The following is a 16,885-nucleotide window of genomic DNA, read 5'->3' as shown; positions in this document are numbered from 1 at the left end:
GACGGAAGGGGACCGGGGAAAATAGTGACGTTTCCCCAGCTGATCCCCTGGTTGCAGTTAAGCTGGGGAATGAAACTATAGATTTTCTAATTGTCAGTGGGGCCACTCATGCCGTAGTGAATAGTTGTAAAGGAGCCCTAAGTAAAGTAACTATACCTCTTGTTGGGGCAACTGGAAAAAGAACAGTAAGGCCATTCTTACAGCCAATGGAATGTACAATTGGGGACACCAAATTAATTCATGAGTTTCTATATGTGCCAGAATGCCCCCTACCTCTGTTGGGACGAGACTGACTAGGCAAATTAAATGCACAGGTAACTTTCTCTGAGAATGCTGTGCAGCTCTCCACATCCCACCTGAAGCTGCCTGGAAGGCCCAGATCTACTTGCTGACAGACAGGACTGAGGAAGAACCTGAGGAAAATATCCCCAACATTGTACTAGATGCGGTAATTCCACTGGTGTGCGCTTCTAAGAAACCAGGAAGAGCAAAAAACGTTAAGTCCGATTAAAATAGAACTGAAAGATGGGGCAAAACCGGTAAGGGTACCTCAGTACCCCATTAGGCTGGAAGCTCGCAAAGGCCTTGAACCCCTGATAAATATCTTCATACAATGTGGATTACTTAGAGAATGTCAATCTGAAAATAATAGACCGGTTTTGCCAGTAGAAAAGCCCCACTCCCAGGAATGCCGATTAGTGCAAGATTTGAGGGCTAACAATCAAATGACTAAAGATAGACATCCCACGGCGTCTAACCCTTACACCCTAATAGCATCTGCACCTGAGAATAATGCCTATTTCACAGTATTAGACGTAAAAGATGCCGCCTTCTGCATTCCAGTAGATGAGCAAAGTCAAACTCTTTTTGCCTCGGAATGGGAGAATCCGGCCACTGGAAGGAAAGGACAGTTGTGCTGGACTGTTCTTCCTCAGGCATTTAAAAACAGTCCTCCTTTGTTTGGTGAGGCATTGGCCAAAGAATTACAACAGTGGCAAAATGGTAAAGATGGTGTTAGCCTTTTGCAGTATGTGGATGACATCTTAAGTGGAGCGGACACTGAACAAGCTTGTATGGAAGCAACAATAGGCCTGTTAAACTTTCCAGGACTGGCTGGATAGCGGGTCTCGAAAAGGAAGGTCCAAATTGCAAGAGAGAAAGTCCGGTATCTTGGGTTTGATATATCAAAAGGACAACAGGCACTGGGGTGGGGGGTGGTGGTGAAAGAAAGGAAGCTATATGCCGAATAGCAGTACCAAGAAACAAAAAGCAGCTAAGAGGGATTCTGGGAATGGCTGGATTCTGCCGGATATGGATTCCCAATTTTGGGCTCACAGCTAAACCCGTATATGCAGCCACCAAGGGCCCGGGAGAGCTGCTGGAATGGACTCCAGAATGTCGAAAAAGCTTTGATGAAATTAAAAGAAAATTGATGGAGGCCGCAGCCTTAGGCCTCCCTGATTTAGCAAAACCTTTCCAGCTGTATGTACATGAGAAACCACAAGTGGCTTCGGGGGTAGTGACTCAGCTGTTTGGAAGCTGGAAAAGGCCAGTAGCTTATTTTTCAAAACAATTGGATGAAGTAAGCAAAGGATGGCCGGCCCGTCTCTGAGCTGTAGCTGCAACTGCTCTATGAATTCAGGAGGCTCGGAAGCTCGCCTTGGGACAACCAATAGCAGTATTAGTCCCACACGCAGTGGTGGCTATTTGAAATCAAAAGGGACACCCCTGGATTTCTCCAAATCGACTAGCCAGGTACCAAGCCACACTGACAGATCAAGAAGATGTTACCCTAAGTGTGGTATCAACTCTTAACCCTGCCACTTTGTGACCAATGGCAGAACAAGAACCTCTACAGCATGATTGTTTAGTAACTATTGAACGTATTGAGGTATACGCCAGCAGGCCGGATCTGAAAGACGAGCCATTGAAAAATGCAGATTTGGACTTTATTTACAGATGGTAGCAGTTTTAGGCAAAATGGGGAAAGGAAAGCCGGATATGCAGTGGTGACCCTCTGGGAAGAAATAGAAGCTAAAGCCTTGCCCCGAAACACATCAGCACAAAAAGCAGAAAGCGTTGCTCTTACTCGAGCCCTTGAACTTGGAAAGGGCCAAAGGGTTCCTATTTATACTGACTCTAAATATGCCTTTGGAGTTGTACATGCTCACGGAGCTATCTGGAAGGAACGTGGGCTGTTGAACTCCCAGGGGAACGGTATAAAATATGGACAAGAGATTGTAAAAGGACTACAGACCATACTAGAACCAAAGGAAGCGGCAATAATTCACTGCAGAGCTCATCAAAAAGGACAAGAAGAAATAATTTGAGGCAACAGGTTGGCTGACCAAGCTGCCAAAAGAGCAGCTGTGCGTAAATCAGTGATAGGTGCCCTCATACCTAGCAGGACACTGGACTTAAAACCTCCACAGTATTCAGAAAAAGAAAATCAACTAGCAGAAAGATTGAAGTGTACCAAAAGTGAAGAAGGACGGTGGGTAACTCCAAACCAACAAGTGTTAATCACATCTAGGATGATGGAGGGTCTTCTTAAAAGGTTCCATGAGGACACACATATGGGATCAGATGCTATGGGGAGCAGTATCAAGAGATACGCCATAGGGCCGAAAATGCAAACAAGTGCAGATATAACGGTAACAAAACGCCAAACTTGCTGTGCAAACAACCCTAAAGTTCAGAAGAAACCACCGATGGGTGAAGTAAGAGAGGGGCTAACCCCTGGCGAATACTGGCAAATAGATTTCTCTGAATTGCCAAAATGTGGACAGCATAAACATTTACTTGTGTTAGTAGATAGGTTTTCTGGATGGCCTGAGGCTTTCCCCTGTCGCAACAATAGGGCTAGGGAAGTAATTAAGATCCTGTTAAAGGAAATAACCCTCAGATCTGGCGTTCCTGAGGGTATCTCCTCAGACAAAGGGCCTCACTTTGTTTCAGAACTAGTTCAGGGAGTGCCTAAGTTCCTCCCAATACAGTGGGACTTGCATACCCCTTGGAGACCACAGTCTAGTGGAAAGGTGGAAAGAAGGAATCAAACCCTTAAAAGAGAAATTTCTAAATTGTGTCAAGAAACTCAGCGTAAATGGGTAGACATTCTACCGCTTGCTTTAATGAGGATTAGAATTACTCCACGGGCAAGGGAAGGGGTAAGTCCATTTGAAATATTGTACAGAAAACCATATCCTATTCATGAAATGGGAAATCGGAGCGATCAAATGCATATCAAGGGTGAGAAAATCCTGAAAGATTATTTGTTATCTTTTTCGCAGGTATTATCCTCTTTACACAGGTATCTCAACCAGCGAGCTCCACTTCCTTTAGACTCTCCAGTACATAATTTCAAGCCTGGAGATCTGGTTTATATCCAGACCTGGAAGGATGAACCGTTAAAAGAAAAGTGGAAAGGGCCTTATCTTGTGCTCCTAACTACATACACTGCAGTGAAGGTGGAAGGGATAGGCTCCCGGATCCACTACACGAGAGTGAAAAAAGCTCCTCCAGAAGGGCAGTGGACGTCTATGCAGACGGGAGCACTAAAATTAAAGCTCTCTAAGAATTATACTGGTTAATGAATTGCACTTAGAACTCCAAAATGTGCATACACTGAGTTAAAGTGCTCGTGAGAGCGGTTATTGTCTAGTTGTAGGTTGGCAATATTGCTGCCTGTAGTCAGCAAGCATAAGATTTACTTATAGAATACGGATCTTTTCAAACTAAGCTACGATGTCTAGAGGACTATGGAGAAGAACACTCTTAATTTTACTATGTTTACCTGTTAGTAATGCAAATCTGATCTTACAATTTATACAGTCTTTTGGAAAAATCCATGATGTAACTCCGATCACTATTTGTTTGCCAACTCCAAAGTCTGCTGAGTCACCAATACCTTGGGGAACACTCGCAAGTAACTTAACATCAATGTGGGAACATATGTGGAAGAATGTACCCAATAGTACCATAACCTGGCGTAACAAAGAAGGGACATCGATTTTAAAATGGACAGGAATTGGGATGGGGGACCTAAATTCTCGCTTGCAGGCCCCCTCCAAAATGACTTTGCAAAGTCATTTGGTCCGAGATTTGCTTGTATTACATGAACATGGAGTATGCGGCTATTCCGACTTAAGAAATGACAGTTGCTGTGTCCATATCCCTAACATCACTGAAAATCTAGGTAAACAATTGGATCAAGTAGAACGAGTGGCAAACACTCGCTGTGATCTGAGGAGCAGTATGGAAAGTGAGCATCCTTCACAGGATGGGAATCCCTTTAACAAGATGGCTGCAGAATTTGCTCCAAACCCTGGTTATACTTGTAATGTTGATTAGAGTAATTTGCGTAATCTTTAGATGTATCAAGGGTATAATCATCCGAGCTGCAACGTCACAATCCTCACCTGTAAGGATAACCACAACCCACCCTAAAAGTCTTCCTATAAGAAATAGAGAAGAATTCCAACAAGATATACGCCAAGGGGAAAAAACCAAAAGACACTACACGAGACTGATTGGAAATAATGAATTATTACTCTAAGTCTCAAAGGGGGGAACTGTTGGAGGTATGGGAAAAAAGGAGCCTAGGGTATTAGTCAGTCTTTCACCTGTCCAGTTAACAATGAACAAGGCCTTGAAGGAAGGAGCAAGACAACACTATAAGGCAAGCAGATCAGGAAGCTCCCAAATAAACCTGCAGAGAACAAAAACAGTTGATAAAACAGGAGAGACCTACTTGAACTGCGGGTGAACTATCCTAATTGGCATAATAAAAAACCCACCCACAAGCAGGGAAGCCCCCTGCTGATCAAAGCCCCTTCCCCATAGAGCATGCGCAGGAGAAAAAGAGGATGCTGTGACTTCAAATGAAGATGAGACCTAACAGAAGCAATAAGAGTAAGGATGACTTCATGTAGTTGTAAACTATGCTGCTAACTGTTGCTTAAACTGTTGTAAAGTGTAAGCTGTGTAGCAATCAGGTGTGCTAGCTTTGTGGAATTACCACCTAGCACCCACCTGTGCGCGGAAATGAATTAAACAAATATCGCGACTCTGTGTGTTTTCGGCTCATTTCACACCGGGTGAAAGAACCCTTCTTTGGGACAACAGTAGTCGTGTCGAGTGTGAGACATCAGAGCAGCTCTCTGCGCTCCTGCCTTAGGTATCAGCACTTAAAACCACCAGTGAATTCCCGCTAGCAGTCAGTAGGCATAGCAGCGCGGGAGTTCCCCCTGCCCCATGGTGCTGGACGCATTTTGTTGCCCTTTGCCTTCTCTTTCCCCTCTAATATCTTCACTAATGACCTGGATGATGGGCTTGAAGGCATCCTCAGCAAGTTTGCAGGTGACACAAAACTGAGAGGCGTTGCTGATATACCAGGAGGCTGGGCTGCCATTCGGAGGCCCCTTGGCAGACTGGAGAAGTGCACCAAGAAGAACCTCATGACGTTCAACAAAGGGAAGTGCAAAGCGCTCCGGCTGGGCAGGAATAGTCCCCTCGAGCAGTACAGGCAGGGGGCTGACCTGCTGTCTGGACACAGTCCTGGGCAACCTGCTCTAGGAGACCCTAGTTGAGCCGGGGGGGTTGGACCAGGTGATGTACCTCCAACCTCAGCTAGTCTACGCTAGTCTTGTGCTATCCTCCCTAACCTGCCAGCGATGTGAGTCAAGGTGGATTTCCCTCTACCCTTTGCTGGGCGGAGGGGAGGAGTGGGCTTTACTCTGCCTTGCAGGTAGCTCTGATTAGCACCGAGGGAGCACTGCAGGCAGCCTGGCGGTTTTTCCGGCTGCTCCCATTTCCTCGCCAGAGGGCAGTGCCTGCTGGAGCCGACTGCAGGCGGTTTTGTCCTCGCACCGCTTTTGCTGCAGTCATTTCTAATGGAAAGTGGCTCTGCTTGTTGGGATGGTTCTGAGTTCAGCGCAGTGGGCGTGCTGCAGGCCTGCTCTACAGCTGTGCCAGGCTGAAGGCAGAGCTGAAGCGAGAGCTCTGTTCCCAGCTGCTTGGCCTGGGCAGCTCGGGGCACGTGCAGGAGTGATGCCGGAGCCCAAAGAGCTAGAAACGGAGGTGAATAATGGCTGGAAATGGAGTTGAGAGAGGCCAGGCAGCAGGTGTCAGCAGTGTGGAGGATCAGCCTGTGCCAAGGAGGGTGAGAGGCCAAGCCTTGCCCAGGCAGCTGACCAGTAAAGCACCCCTCGCCCACGCCCAGCTGCCTCACCCTCTCCGCAAGCATATGGAGGCCGAGCTAAGCTGCGTGCTACTCACAGCTACCTATTGCATGGCTTGCCCAAGAGGACTCCTTTGTCCTTTGGGTGTGGACCCTGCTTGCAGAGTCTTTGCAGGAGGGAGAAGTTGCCCAGGAAAGTCACCCAGAGGTAACTGGGCTGCAGAGCCCATCATGCTGCCCTTGGGCCCATGGCAGCAGGGTTGTGGTGTGGGCTCAGAGTGCGCACCTCCCCGGGCTGCCCACCGGGAGCCCCAGGGCCTTTGCTGCAGAGCTGCTGGCCAGTCAGTCCCCTGCACTCTTGGGGCAGCTTGTAGAGAAGTCGTCTAGCAGGGCTGGGAAATAGATGGATCTTCTTCCAGCTTAGGAGACATCCCACCCTTCCTCCTGCCCCCCTCCCATATAAGAGCAGTCTGGACACAAGGGCAAAAGCCCTCCCAGCAGCCGCAGGGTGTGGAAGTCCCAGGTGACCCCGTTGCAAGTGAGAGGCAACCTGTGGTGCCCCGAGGGACTGGCCCCAGCAGTGCAGGCGGAGGGCCCTTGACATTGCACAAGTTCAGGTGCTGCACAAGCAGGGCAGGGCACAGGGCTATGCCTCCCTGCCCACACCCTACGCGACCTGCAGGGTGCATGTGCCCACAGTGGGGTCTGTGCACACACCGCAGGCTGTGTACATGCCTATGCCGCGCTGCATGTGCTGTTGATGTGCACATGACGTGCACATGTGGGCCATATATACATGCCATGCCCTGTCGATGCACGCTTTGGTGGGGAGGCACGCAGTGTGGTGTGTGTGCACGTTATTCCCTTCTGTCCCTAAAAATCACTCTGGCATCTCTCACAGGCTTCAGAGCAGCACCTGCCTTTTTATTCCCTGCAGAGGCTGGTCTCCCCTTCACACAGCAGCAGTTGCTACTGATTTCCCCTCCGGGACTGCAAGGGCCTCTTCTCGCTGGTGCTAGGGAGGCCAAAGGAGAGGTATTCAGTGTTAGGTGTAGGCACGTCCCCTTGGGTGTCAGGGTGCCTGGTTCACGGCCAAGCTCAAACATGCCCCGTCTCAGCGGTGGTGGTGCCAGTGACAGCCCCGGTGTCCCCAGGGCTGCTGGTCGGGGAAGGCAGGGCAACGCAGGCAGGAAAAGCCCCAGACCTGCTCAGACATAAGCACCAGAGCAGCTGCTCCTCGCTGTGAGCCTTGCAGGGGTTTTGCTCTCCCCTGTTCTTTGGCTTCTGCCACCAGGCTTTAGCCACCTCTAGCCGACGGTGGCTCTGCCTTGCTGGCAGGGACTTGTGGCTGCAGCGGCAGGGACAAGGTCACTCTCAGCCCTGCTGAGACCCTTTGTGCCCAGCCCAGCCCAGGCCTGCACCCCCACAGTCCCATCTGCACCCCCAGTCCTCAACTCAGGCCAAGCCCAAAGCAGTCGCTTGGGGCTCTGGAGGGGAACTCGCAGTCAAGGGCTAATGCGGGGCATTCCCTGGCCAGGAGAAATCAGAGGATGTCCTATGCAGCCCCATGGCTCTGGGCCGGGATCTTTGACCCGCTCCTGGATCCCCGGCGTTAAGCTGCGCCTGTCCACGCTGGGGCTCTGCACACTTACTGCTGCAGGGAGAGCTGCGCCGGTTTACGCTTTGGCTCCTTTCCCCATGCCTTCCAGTGGAGCTCGGTGTCTCCTCTGTTGCACAAGGGAGAAAAGTGTGTGTAGTAGCTTGAGGTGCCACTGAAGGAAGTATCCCTCCCTGCACAGCATGCAAGGCACCCGGGCACTCTGCAGCCTTTCTCAGCATACTCAGTCCTCGCCTGCTCTTCCCGAGCACGGGAACCAGAAAGGCTTCATCCTTCAGCCACTGAAGCCCAGGAAGATGGCATTACCTTTCATGTCGGGGGGTGGGCAGTGTGCCCTGAGGCATCGGTTAAAAATGAGCAGAGCTCGTGTCCCACCTCAAAGGGCAGGCACCCTGGGCGGGGGGTGTCCTGGAGCTCGAGGCAGGCGTCAGGACCATGTGCCCGCAGCACAGCAGATTGCTCTTTGGGTCCCGTAGTTTTCACTGACAAAGTCTCCCATCATGGGAATGAGCAGCTGAGCTGCAAAGACAAGTCACCTGCCCCACGCCTGGGAGGCAGGTCTGCTGCTCTGCCCACTCGGCCCTTTCTTGCCTCTCCAGCTCTTCCCACCATGCTGCCTGGAGGCATCGTTCCTCCTGCTGCATGCAGAGGAGGCAGACTTTCTGGAGGGCAGAGACAGGCCCAGCAGGCAGCAGGAATTGCAGCCGCTGGCAGTTTTCCTGCCCCTTGCCCTCAGCCTTGCTCACAGCAATAGCCTGGGCCTAATGCCAGCCCTGAAAAGCCCTCCTGCTATGACCAAGGCCCTAGAAAGCACCAGTCTCTTTTCTCTCCCGGGAAAGCCTAACTTTTCCCCTTTCCAGGGGCAGCCCGGAGACAGTGGTGTGAGGAGGGACTCAAGAGTAACTTGTGTCTTCTATAGCAAGATCCACAAGAAGCCACGGAATGTGCAGGTCAACACCTAGCAAGGGCTCTTGGGGGAAGCTGTATCCACAGGGCGCCACATTTCCACAGTGCCCTAGGACACAGTGGTGACATGGGGCCAGATCACGTACCTGCCCTGTGGTGCGATACCCTTTGCAAACAGGGCTTTCCGCGTTGTGGCTGCCTGGCTGAGCTGTTTTGCTCTTATCTTTTTTTGAGGCTCTCCCCTGAGTTGCTGGTAGCACCCTAAGAATACAGAGCAGGCAGAGTCTGTAGCAGCACAGCATGAGTGTGCTCTGCCCCCTGTGCTCTCAAGCTGGGCAGAAGGTGGTTCTGCAGCAGCAGGTGGTTCTGCAGCAGATGTGGGTGTGTTTGACAAGTTGCATTAGCATCCCCAGAGCAAGAGATGCCCTGAGCTTTGGCACATCTCACTGCCACAAGGAGCAGAGCACACCACTGCCTCAGCCCCATTCTCCACACGCCTCACCTCTCGGGGGGCTGCATGCCCAGGCCTTGCTGAGCCACACTGGCGTCCATTCTGAGCCCAGGTAACTTCACGGGCGAAAGCCTCCTTCGAGCAAGGAGGCGCTTCTCAGCAGGACTCCCTGCAGGTGTGACATGAGACAGCTCTTCAGAAGAGCCTCTTTGTGGCAGCTCAGGCAAGAAGCACTTGCAGGGCTGCTCCGTCCTGGTAGGAAACAGTCTGTGGCAGTAATTCTGATTCCCTTGGAGTCCCGTTTCCCCGCAAGACTCACATCCTTTCTGACAGTGCTGGAAGGAAAGAGCACATTGGCTTTCCCAAGCAGCAAGCAGCGCCACAGGAGGGGCACTTTCCTATCCCAAGCATCACAGAGTAACTTTGCCTTTAATTCCCTGGCAATAAGAACCCAGGGGAAACCTACAAGCCTGTCTCAGGACTCATCCATTACTGTACCTCCTTTCTCACTCTCCTTTGACATGCCTCCTTTGAGCTGTTGTTGCTGGAGAGCCTTGAAGGGGGCCTCAGTGGCCAAGTGTGCTCGTGCAAGTTCACATCTGGAAACAAGAACACCACCAAAAAAGAAGATGACACGAGCGTCTCAAAAAGCCTTGCCGCCCACTTGCCCTCCAGCAAGACAGTGCCTGCCCTTGGGACACACGTGAAGAGCGTTTCGGAGCTAATGCAGGCAATGTACTCAATGCAAACATCGAAATGGCAGAAAGACCAGAGCACAGCACTGCCCCAGCCCCATTCTCCACACGCCTCACCTCTCGGGGGGCTGCATGCCCAGGCCTTGCTGACCAATACTGGTGTCTTCTTGCAATCCAGGTAACTTCATGGGCGAAAGCCTTCTTCGAGCAAGGAGGCGCTTCTCAGCAGGACTCCCTGCAGGTGTGACATGAGACAGCTCTTCACAAGAGCCTCTTTGAGGCAGCTCAGGCAAGAAGCACTTGCAGGGCTGCTCCGTCCTGGTAGGGAACTGTCTGGGGCAGTAGTCCCGATTCCCTCGGAGTCCCGCTTCCCTGCTGCACTTTCTGTCAGTGCTGGAAGGAAAGAGCCCTTGGCACTACAGGTGAGGGAATGGAGTGCAGTGGGGCAGTGTCCTTCAGCAGATCAGCTGCAGCTTGGAGCACCAGGCTGCCCTGAGGTCTCCTTCTATTACAAGCCCCTGAAGGGTAACGGCTGCCACCAAACAGAGCCACAGGAGGGGCCGTTTCCTATCCCAGGCCTCACTTTGTGACTGTGCCTTTAATTCCCTGGCAGTAAGGACATAGAGGTGACCCGCAAGCCTGTCTCAGGACTCATCCATTACTGTACCTCCTTTCTCACTCTCCTTCGGCATGCCTCCTATGAGCTGTTGTTCCTGGAGAGCCTTGAAGGAGGCCTCAGTGGCCAAGTGTGCTCGTGCAAGCTCAGATCTGGAAACGAAAACATCACAAAAAAAAAAAGAAGATGACACGAGCGTCTCAAAAAACCTTGCTGCCCACTTGCCCTCCAGCAAGACAGTGCCCACCCGTGGGACACACGTGAAGGGCCTTTGAGAGCAATGTGTCCAACGGAAATCTCTCACTGCCACAAGGACAAGAGCGCATTGCTGCCCCAGCCCCATTCTCCACACGCCTCACCTCTCGGAGGGCTGCATGCCCAGGCCTTGCTGAGCCACGCTGGTGTCCATTCTGAGCCCAGGTAACTTCACGGGCGAAAGCCTCCTTCGAGCAAGGAGGCGCTTCTCAGCAGGACTCCCTGCAGGTGTGACATGAGACAGCTCTTCAGAAGAGCCTCTTTGAGGCAGCTCAGGCAAGAAGCACTTGCAGGGCTGCTCCGTCCTGGTAGGGAACTGTCTGGGGCAGTAGTCCCGATTCCCTCGGAGTCCCGTTTCCCCGCTGCACTTTCTGTCAGTGCTGGAAGGAAAGAGCCCTTGGCACTACAGGCGAGGGAATGGAGTGCAGTGGGGCAGTGTCCTTCAGCAGATCAACTGCAGCTTGGAGCACCAGGCTGCCATTACGAGCCCCTGAAGGGTAACGGCTGGCACCAAACAGAGCCACAGGAGGGACGGTTTCCTGTCCCAGGCTTCACTTTGTGACTTTGCCTTTAATTCCCTGGCAGTAAGGATGCAGGAGGAACCTGCAAGCCTGTGCCAGGAATCCTCCACTACTTTACCTTCTTGCTTTCTCTCTCTAGCCAGGTCTTCTCCCAGCTTGTCCTCTGTAGCCGACTGCAGATTTCCTCTCATGCTGGATAAGAGGGGGCTAAAATCTTCCCTGGGAAGAAGATGAACAAGAACATGGAGCTGACAACAAAGTCGCACAAGGACCTGCTGTACACTTGCTGTCCAGCCAGAAAACACCAGCCTTTGGGAGAGGCGTTAAGAGCCCTTCAGAGCTAATGCAGACAGCGTGTGCAACGGAAACCTCTGCCTCCCACAAGGACGGGACCCTCCCGTTGCCCTCCTCCACTTCCCCAAGAGCCTCACTTGTCAAGAGGCTTCTTTCTGCTGCCCTGCTGCCCTTTTCCTTCCTTGGCCCCTTTGGCCTGGCCTGGAGAACGCCTCTTTCGACGGTGGTCAGGCTGCTGCGGAGCACTCCCTGTAACTGTGCACCAAGAAACCTCGTCAGAACAGCATGCTTGGGAACGCTCCGGCAAGAGGGTGTGCAGACCTGCTCAGTCCTGCCTTGGGAGCTGCACGGTCCTTTACCTTCTCTCTGCTTGGATCCCTCGGGGCCAGGCTCTTTGGCTTTTCCCCCAGGCCCTGGCTTAATCTCAAACCTAGAAACAAGAAGACCCCAGCTGTGAGAAAGGACTCCACGTTGCCTTTGCCACTTGCGCGGAGCATGCAGGCTCAGAGAGGGATGAGAGTCCTGCACGGACTCTACATTTCCAGAGCAGAAGATGCAGATGCTTCAACACCGTGGAGGCCCATTTCAGGCAAGCACATGACACAGCCAAGAGCTCCTGCCTCGATGGGCCGAGCAGTTGCCAGGGGCTGGTCCCAGTGCTTTGCTCGCCTTCCCGGGAGCAAGGGTATGCTAACACAAGTCCTCCTGGCTGCCACTTCTGACGCTCTCTCCTCTCGCCTCCACAGAGCCCACGGAGAGCAGAGTACTCTCCTTTGCTCCAGTGTGCCCAGATCCATCCATGTGTGAATTCACATCTTGCCCTCCAGCTCGCTGGCACACCCTCCCAGATTCACGCTGTAGTGCTTGTAAAGAGGCAGCTCTGTACCCTCGGGTCATCAGGGGATGTGCTGCTCAGCAGTGCGCAGGACACTGTGCCAGGACCGAGCTCTGCAGAGCCCTGCTAGACACAGCCTCCCACTGGGCCAAGAAGTCCCTCCTCTTCCTCTCCGCCTTGCTCCCAGAAGGTGGCCTTTAGGACACCTTTCCTTCCCTGGAGTCTCCCAACAGACAGGGCAATGCCCCACACGGGACCTGCATAGGTCAGGTCTTGGACCCACCACTGCACAGAGGCTGTGGCCACGCCCAGGACAACACACAGCCAAAAGCAGACACAGTCTTGACTTCACAGCTTTTGGCCATGTCTTGCCAAAGACAGGGAATGAGGAGGTGAAGCTTGATGAGAAAGGATGCCGACATTCCTCTCTCGGTCCAGTCTATGCTGCGAGTGAAAAACCACAGCACTCTTCCACGTTGATCCAGGGGAAGCCTCTCCAAGGCCAAAAGAAGAAAGAGCAAGCAAGGAGTTGGCTGGGAGCCCTTCCGTTGGACCAGCTAGTCTTGAACGAGCTCACGAGCGGGCAAGCTCTGGCAATGCAGCACCACCAAGCAGGAGCTGAGAAGCTGCTCGCTTGCTCAGCCACGGGCTACACAAGCAAACATACTCACGTTGGCAGCACACGGATCCCCCCAGGACGCACAGGAAACGCAGCAGCGTCTTTGCCTGATAACACCCAATATTGTGTGCTTGGGTTCTGCAAAAAGGACAGAGACACGGGAGGTGAGGCCAAGGAAGGGATCGCATTACTCACAAAGGCCACAAAGCTTTCTGAGGGTGAGAGAGGCTGCCTCAAGGAAACTCTGCCCCAGGGACGTCTTTCACAAACAGGAGCCCTGCATTGCAATGGAGAGAAGCTGCGCAGCTGTGCAGGAAACTAGCCTCTTTCCCCAGGCCTTTGGGAACAGGATGCTAGGCTGCAAAGAGCTTGGGCTTCACCGCAGACAGCTCTTCCCAGCTTCTGCTACGCTGCCGAGAGCACCAAAGGCAAAGAGCAAGGAGCTCTACAGGGAGCTTGCATTGCTCTAGGTCACGTCTCTCCCAAGTGCTCCGCAGCAGGTCGAGAGACATCACCTTGAGAGTCCTCTGAGAGGAGCTTGGAAGGACTCTCGGGAGGCCGGGAGACAAATCTCAACTTACAGAGAGGAGACATTTCAATACAATTCCAGGGCCATCCACGGCAAGGAGAAACTCCTTGGAATATCTCATTGTGAGGCTCTTGTTTCGGCTCATCAGAAGACCGATGCCCTTGAAAACAAGGTCGTAATCCTCTCCGAGTCCCGCGCCCCAGCTGAACAGCACCACAATGTCATTCACGCACTCCTTCACTAGCTTCTCGGGAAGGGCCGTCGCTGATGACAGCAGAGCATAGTCCAGGGGGACAATTTCAAGATCGTCTAGGAAACAGCAAAAGAGGAAGCCAGTTGGGTAGGGAGCAGCTGAAATACAGCTGGCGACAAGGGGAGACGCGGCCAGCTCCCATGGCCACGGGGAGGCTGCTGGGCCCACGCTGCATGCGTAGAAGACTGCACAGCAGCCCTCAGGGTTAGTCTGGCCACCGCCAGCCCGTCCCCGCGGAGCTGACCGTCAGATGTGCCAGCTTTGGCTGACCCCGCTCACAACCCCTGCACACTCCAACGCAAGGCCTCTGTGGCACACAGCCATCAACCAAGTCTAACTACAGCCACAGCCATGGCAGCAGGGAGCAGAAGGCCCAGGGAAATCTGGCCAGGGAGGGGCTTTGCACACACTCTTGCTCCCAGCTCGGGTGCAAGGCGCCTTACAGCTGACTTACACCCCCTTGGAACTGGCAGGAGGCTGTGAGAGCCAGCAGCAACACTGGCGTTTGCCTGCACAAGCTCTGGTGCAGTCTGCAGGGGCAGCACTGCTTTCCTCTCAGCTGGGGTAGAAACAACCGCTCCAAAACATTTCCGTCAGACTGCAGTCATCCAACATGGCCTAAGAGTGACTGGTATGGAGGCAGCTCCAAAGCAGGACAGGGGCAGACAGTCTACGTGCATGCAGTGCTAGTAAACAAAAGAATACCCCAACGCCCTCTCGAGAGGTCACTACGTGGTGGGCAACAGTTGGGCTGGGACAAGGTGAAGTTGCTCTCAGGCCCTTTGGGAGGAATTTGCGATGCCTCTCCGTCAGTTCTGCATTGCGTTCAGCTCCCACCCCAGACATGTCCCAAGGGGAAGCAACCGCTTTGCTCTGCCACCTTACCAGGAATGTCTCTGTTGAGATAGCTGAGCCCATGAGTCTGTGCAACTCTCGGAGACAGGTGAAAGCGCGGGATAATCACCTCCCTGTTCACCTCACTGCAGTGCTTCCTCAGGACATAGAAAATGCCAAGCACATCGAGGGCCACGCCCTGGCACCCGGCGAGAAAAAAGGAACAAAGTGCTTTCAGGTGGGCAAATGGACTGAGGAGTCAGCAGGGCCAGAAGATGGTGCCTTGTTCCTCAGGAGATGGTGCCTTGTTCCTCTGGAGGAACAAGGGGGCTGGAGGGGCACTTGCAAAGCTTTGGAGAAGACGCCTTTGGGAGAAGGCCAGATTTTGTCCCCTCCCTCCTCTGCACCCTCTCAATGGTATGCAAAGTAAAAGCTGAACAAACGTTCCTGAGGGAAGAGACCTTCTTGGCTACGTAAGGGCCAAGGGGTGGCCTGCAGTGGAGTCAGCCCTGCGGAGCACCCAGGCTTTGTGTTTGGTCTTTCCTTTGCAGCAGTGAGGACTGCAAATGCCCCAGAAAGGGGTGAAGCCTCTCTTCTCCCACAGCTGCCCTGGACCCTTTGGACCAGTGGACAAAGGAGCTGCTCTGTCACACCCTTGTGCACTTTGGGGACCTTCTCTCTTCTTCCCAAGGAGGGGACGCACAGCGCCACTGTGCATGGGGCCCAGGGCTGAGATGAGCAGGATGACAACCCACCTTGTTCAGCACAATCTGCTGTAGCATGTACTCCGACACGCTCTCCCAGATTCTCACGACCTCTGAAAAGCAAGGGAAACACACATCAGGCTCTGAGCCAGCCAGCTCACCACGTTCGGCACGTTCCCAGCCAGGACAGTGACAGATGCAGGTGTAATCACGCATGCAGCAGAATAAGCACACGCAGGACGGGCTGCAGAGGCCAGGTCTTGGCTGCCTCTGGCCGCAGAGCGAGCACAGGAGAGGGCTGGAGCTCAAAGAGAGACAGCGGAAGGGTTTTGGACAAGGCCATGCCACCATCTCACATCTGCAGGGGGAGGGTGTGCCCCAGCTCCAAGCAGTGGCTGGACTCCCAGAAGAGAAGCCAGGCAGAAAGCGAAAGGGAAGCGGCTGATTTCCAGCGTGGGCGTTTCAGGCAGTCTCCCAAGCCCCAAGAGAGATGCACAACCCCTCTGCCTTCTTCGGACAGGAGTCCCCTTGCCTCCCGCTTTCAGGTGCTGGTCTCCAAGGGCAGCCCCTCTCTCTGGGGAAAGGTGGCCATGGATTTCCCCACGGCCAGAGGACAGTGCTGTGCTCCACAGCAGCCTTGGGCACCAAGAGCATCCCCAGGGGTCTCCCCACAGGGCCCAGCTCCCCCGTATTCGGTGCCTGCTTCCACAGGCTGCTCACGGCCACCTGAGCACCTCCAGCTCCTTGGCCCAGCCACGACTGTGGGTGGCCAGTGACCCTCAGTGGCTGGGACTCCTGCCTGGGGAACCAGGAGGGCAGGGGCAGAGCCAGGCCCTGCACCCAGGAGTCCTGGGCGGCCACCTCGATCCCTGATCCGCACGGGGCACTCAGGCAGGCACCCATGGCAGCCACCAGCCCTCCCCACACAACGCTGGTTTGGGAGTTGGTGTCCTACACAATCGCGCTCCTGGAAGAGCCCCTAAGGCCTCACCATCAAGGCTGAGTAGCCTGAGCGCTGGCAGCTTCACAAACGGGAACCGCATGGTTGTGCCTGTAGTTCCTGCCTGGAAACTTCTCCTCCACTCTCCTCCTCCTCTGCCTCCTCCTCCTCCTCCGCACTCCAGCGCAGTGCGGGGAGGGCTGGGCACACCCTGGGCAGAGGGGAGGTGTCACTGTGAGGTGGGATATGCCACAGTGACCTCAGACCGTGTCACAGAGCGTGTCACAGAGGGGCTGCAGGGATCCCACCCCCAGACCTTGCTGGTGTGGGCCCTACAGCAGTGAGGGCAGCTGCCCTGGGTGGTTTAGGGTGCTGCCCCCACCCCACCACCCCCTGCCCCAGGGAGCTCTTTGCTAAGCCAGCAAGGATCAGCACCAGCATCGGCCTTCAAGTCCTCCCTCACAGGCGTCACATGGGGCATCTGAATGCTTGCGGGTTGCAAACATAGACATGGGTTCAAGGGGGTCCAACAAATGGGTACCGCGATGGTTCAGACACAGCTTCATGGCCCAGTTCCCGTAACCGCAAAGTGCTGCAAATAAGGACAGTGTGTCAGAGGGGGAAAAAAAAATCATCA

The 16,885-nt window shown here is 53.7% G+C and overlaps 1 protein-coding gene across 1 annotated transcript; it reads right to left on the bottom strand.

Moving 5' to 3' along the window:
- Nucleotides 1–9,565: 9,565 nt before the first annotated feature.
- Nucleotides 9,566–15,376, bottom strand: LOC138061815 (uncharacterized). Its single transcript, XM_068915839.1, has 10 exons — nt 15,360–15,376; nt 13,570–13,826; nt 13,041–13,126; nt 11,894–11,964; nt 11,672–11,789; nt 11,359–11,459; nt 10,824–10,941; nt 10,516–10,616; nt 9,966–10,083; nt 9,566–9,752 (listed from the first exon to the last, which is right to left on the bottom strand). The coding sequence occupies exons 2-10, from the start codon at nt 13,660–13,662 to the stop codon at nt 9,629–9,631; spliced, it is 930 nt and encodes a 309-aa protein (XP_068771940.1). The 5' UTR covers nt 13,663–13,826; nt 15,360–15,376; the 3' UTR covers nt 9,566–9,628.
- Nucleotides 15,377–16,885: the final 1,509 nt, after the last annotated feature.

This window comes from Struthio camelus, chromosome 21 (assembly GCF_040807025.1).
Source record: "Struthio camelus isolate bStrCam1 chromosome 21, bStrCam1.hap1, whole genome shotgun sequence".
Taxonomy (NCBI): Eukaryota; Metazoa; Chordata; class Aves; order Struthioniformes; family Struthionidae; genus Struthio; species Struthio camelus.
Note: the sequence above shows the minus strand (reverse complement) of the source record. Positions and strands in the feature narration are given on the sequence as shown.

Excerpts from the sequence above, each read along its gene's own strand:
- LOC138061815 (XM_068915839.1), bottom strand. The coding sequence starts at position 13,662 with ATGAGCCGAAACAAGAGCCTCACAATGAGATATTCCAAGGAGTTTCTC. Across the intron at positions 10,942-11,358 it reads TAGAGAGAGAAAGCAAGAAG|GGAGTCCTGCTGAGAAGCGC; the intron begins GTAAAGTAGTGG and ends TCACACCTGCAG. Across the intron at positions 10,084-10,515 it reads GAAGGAGAGTGAGAAAGGAG|GGAGTCCTGCTGAGAAGCGC; the intron begins GTACAGTAATGG and ends TCACACCTGCAG.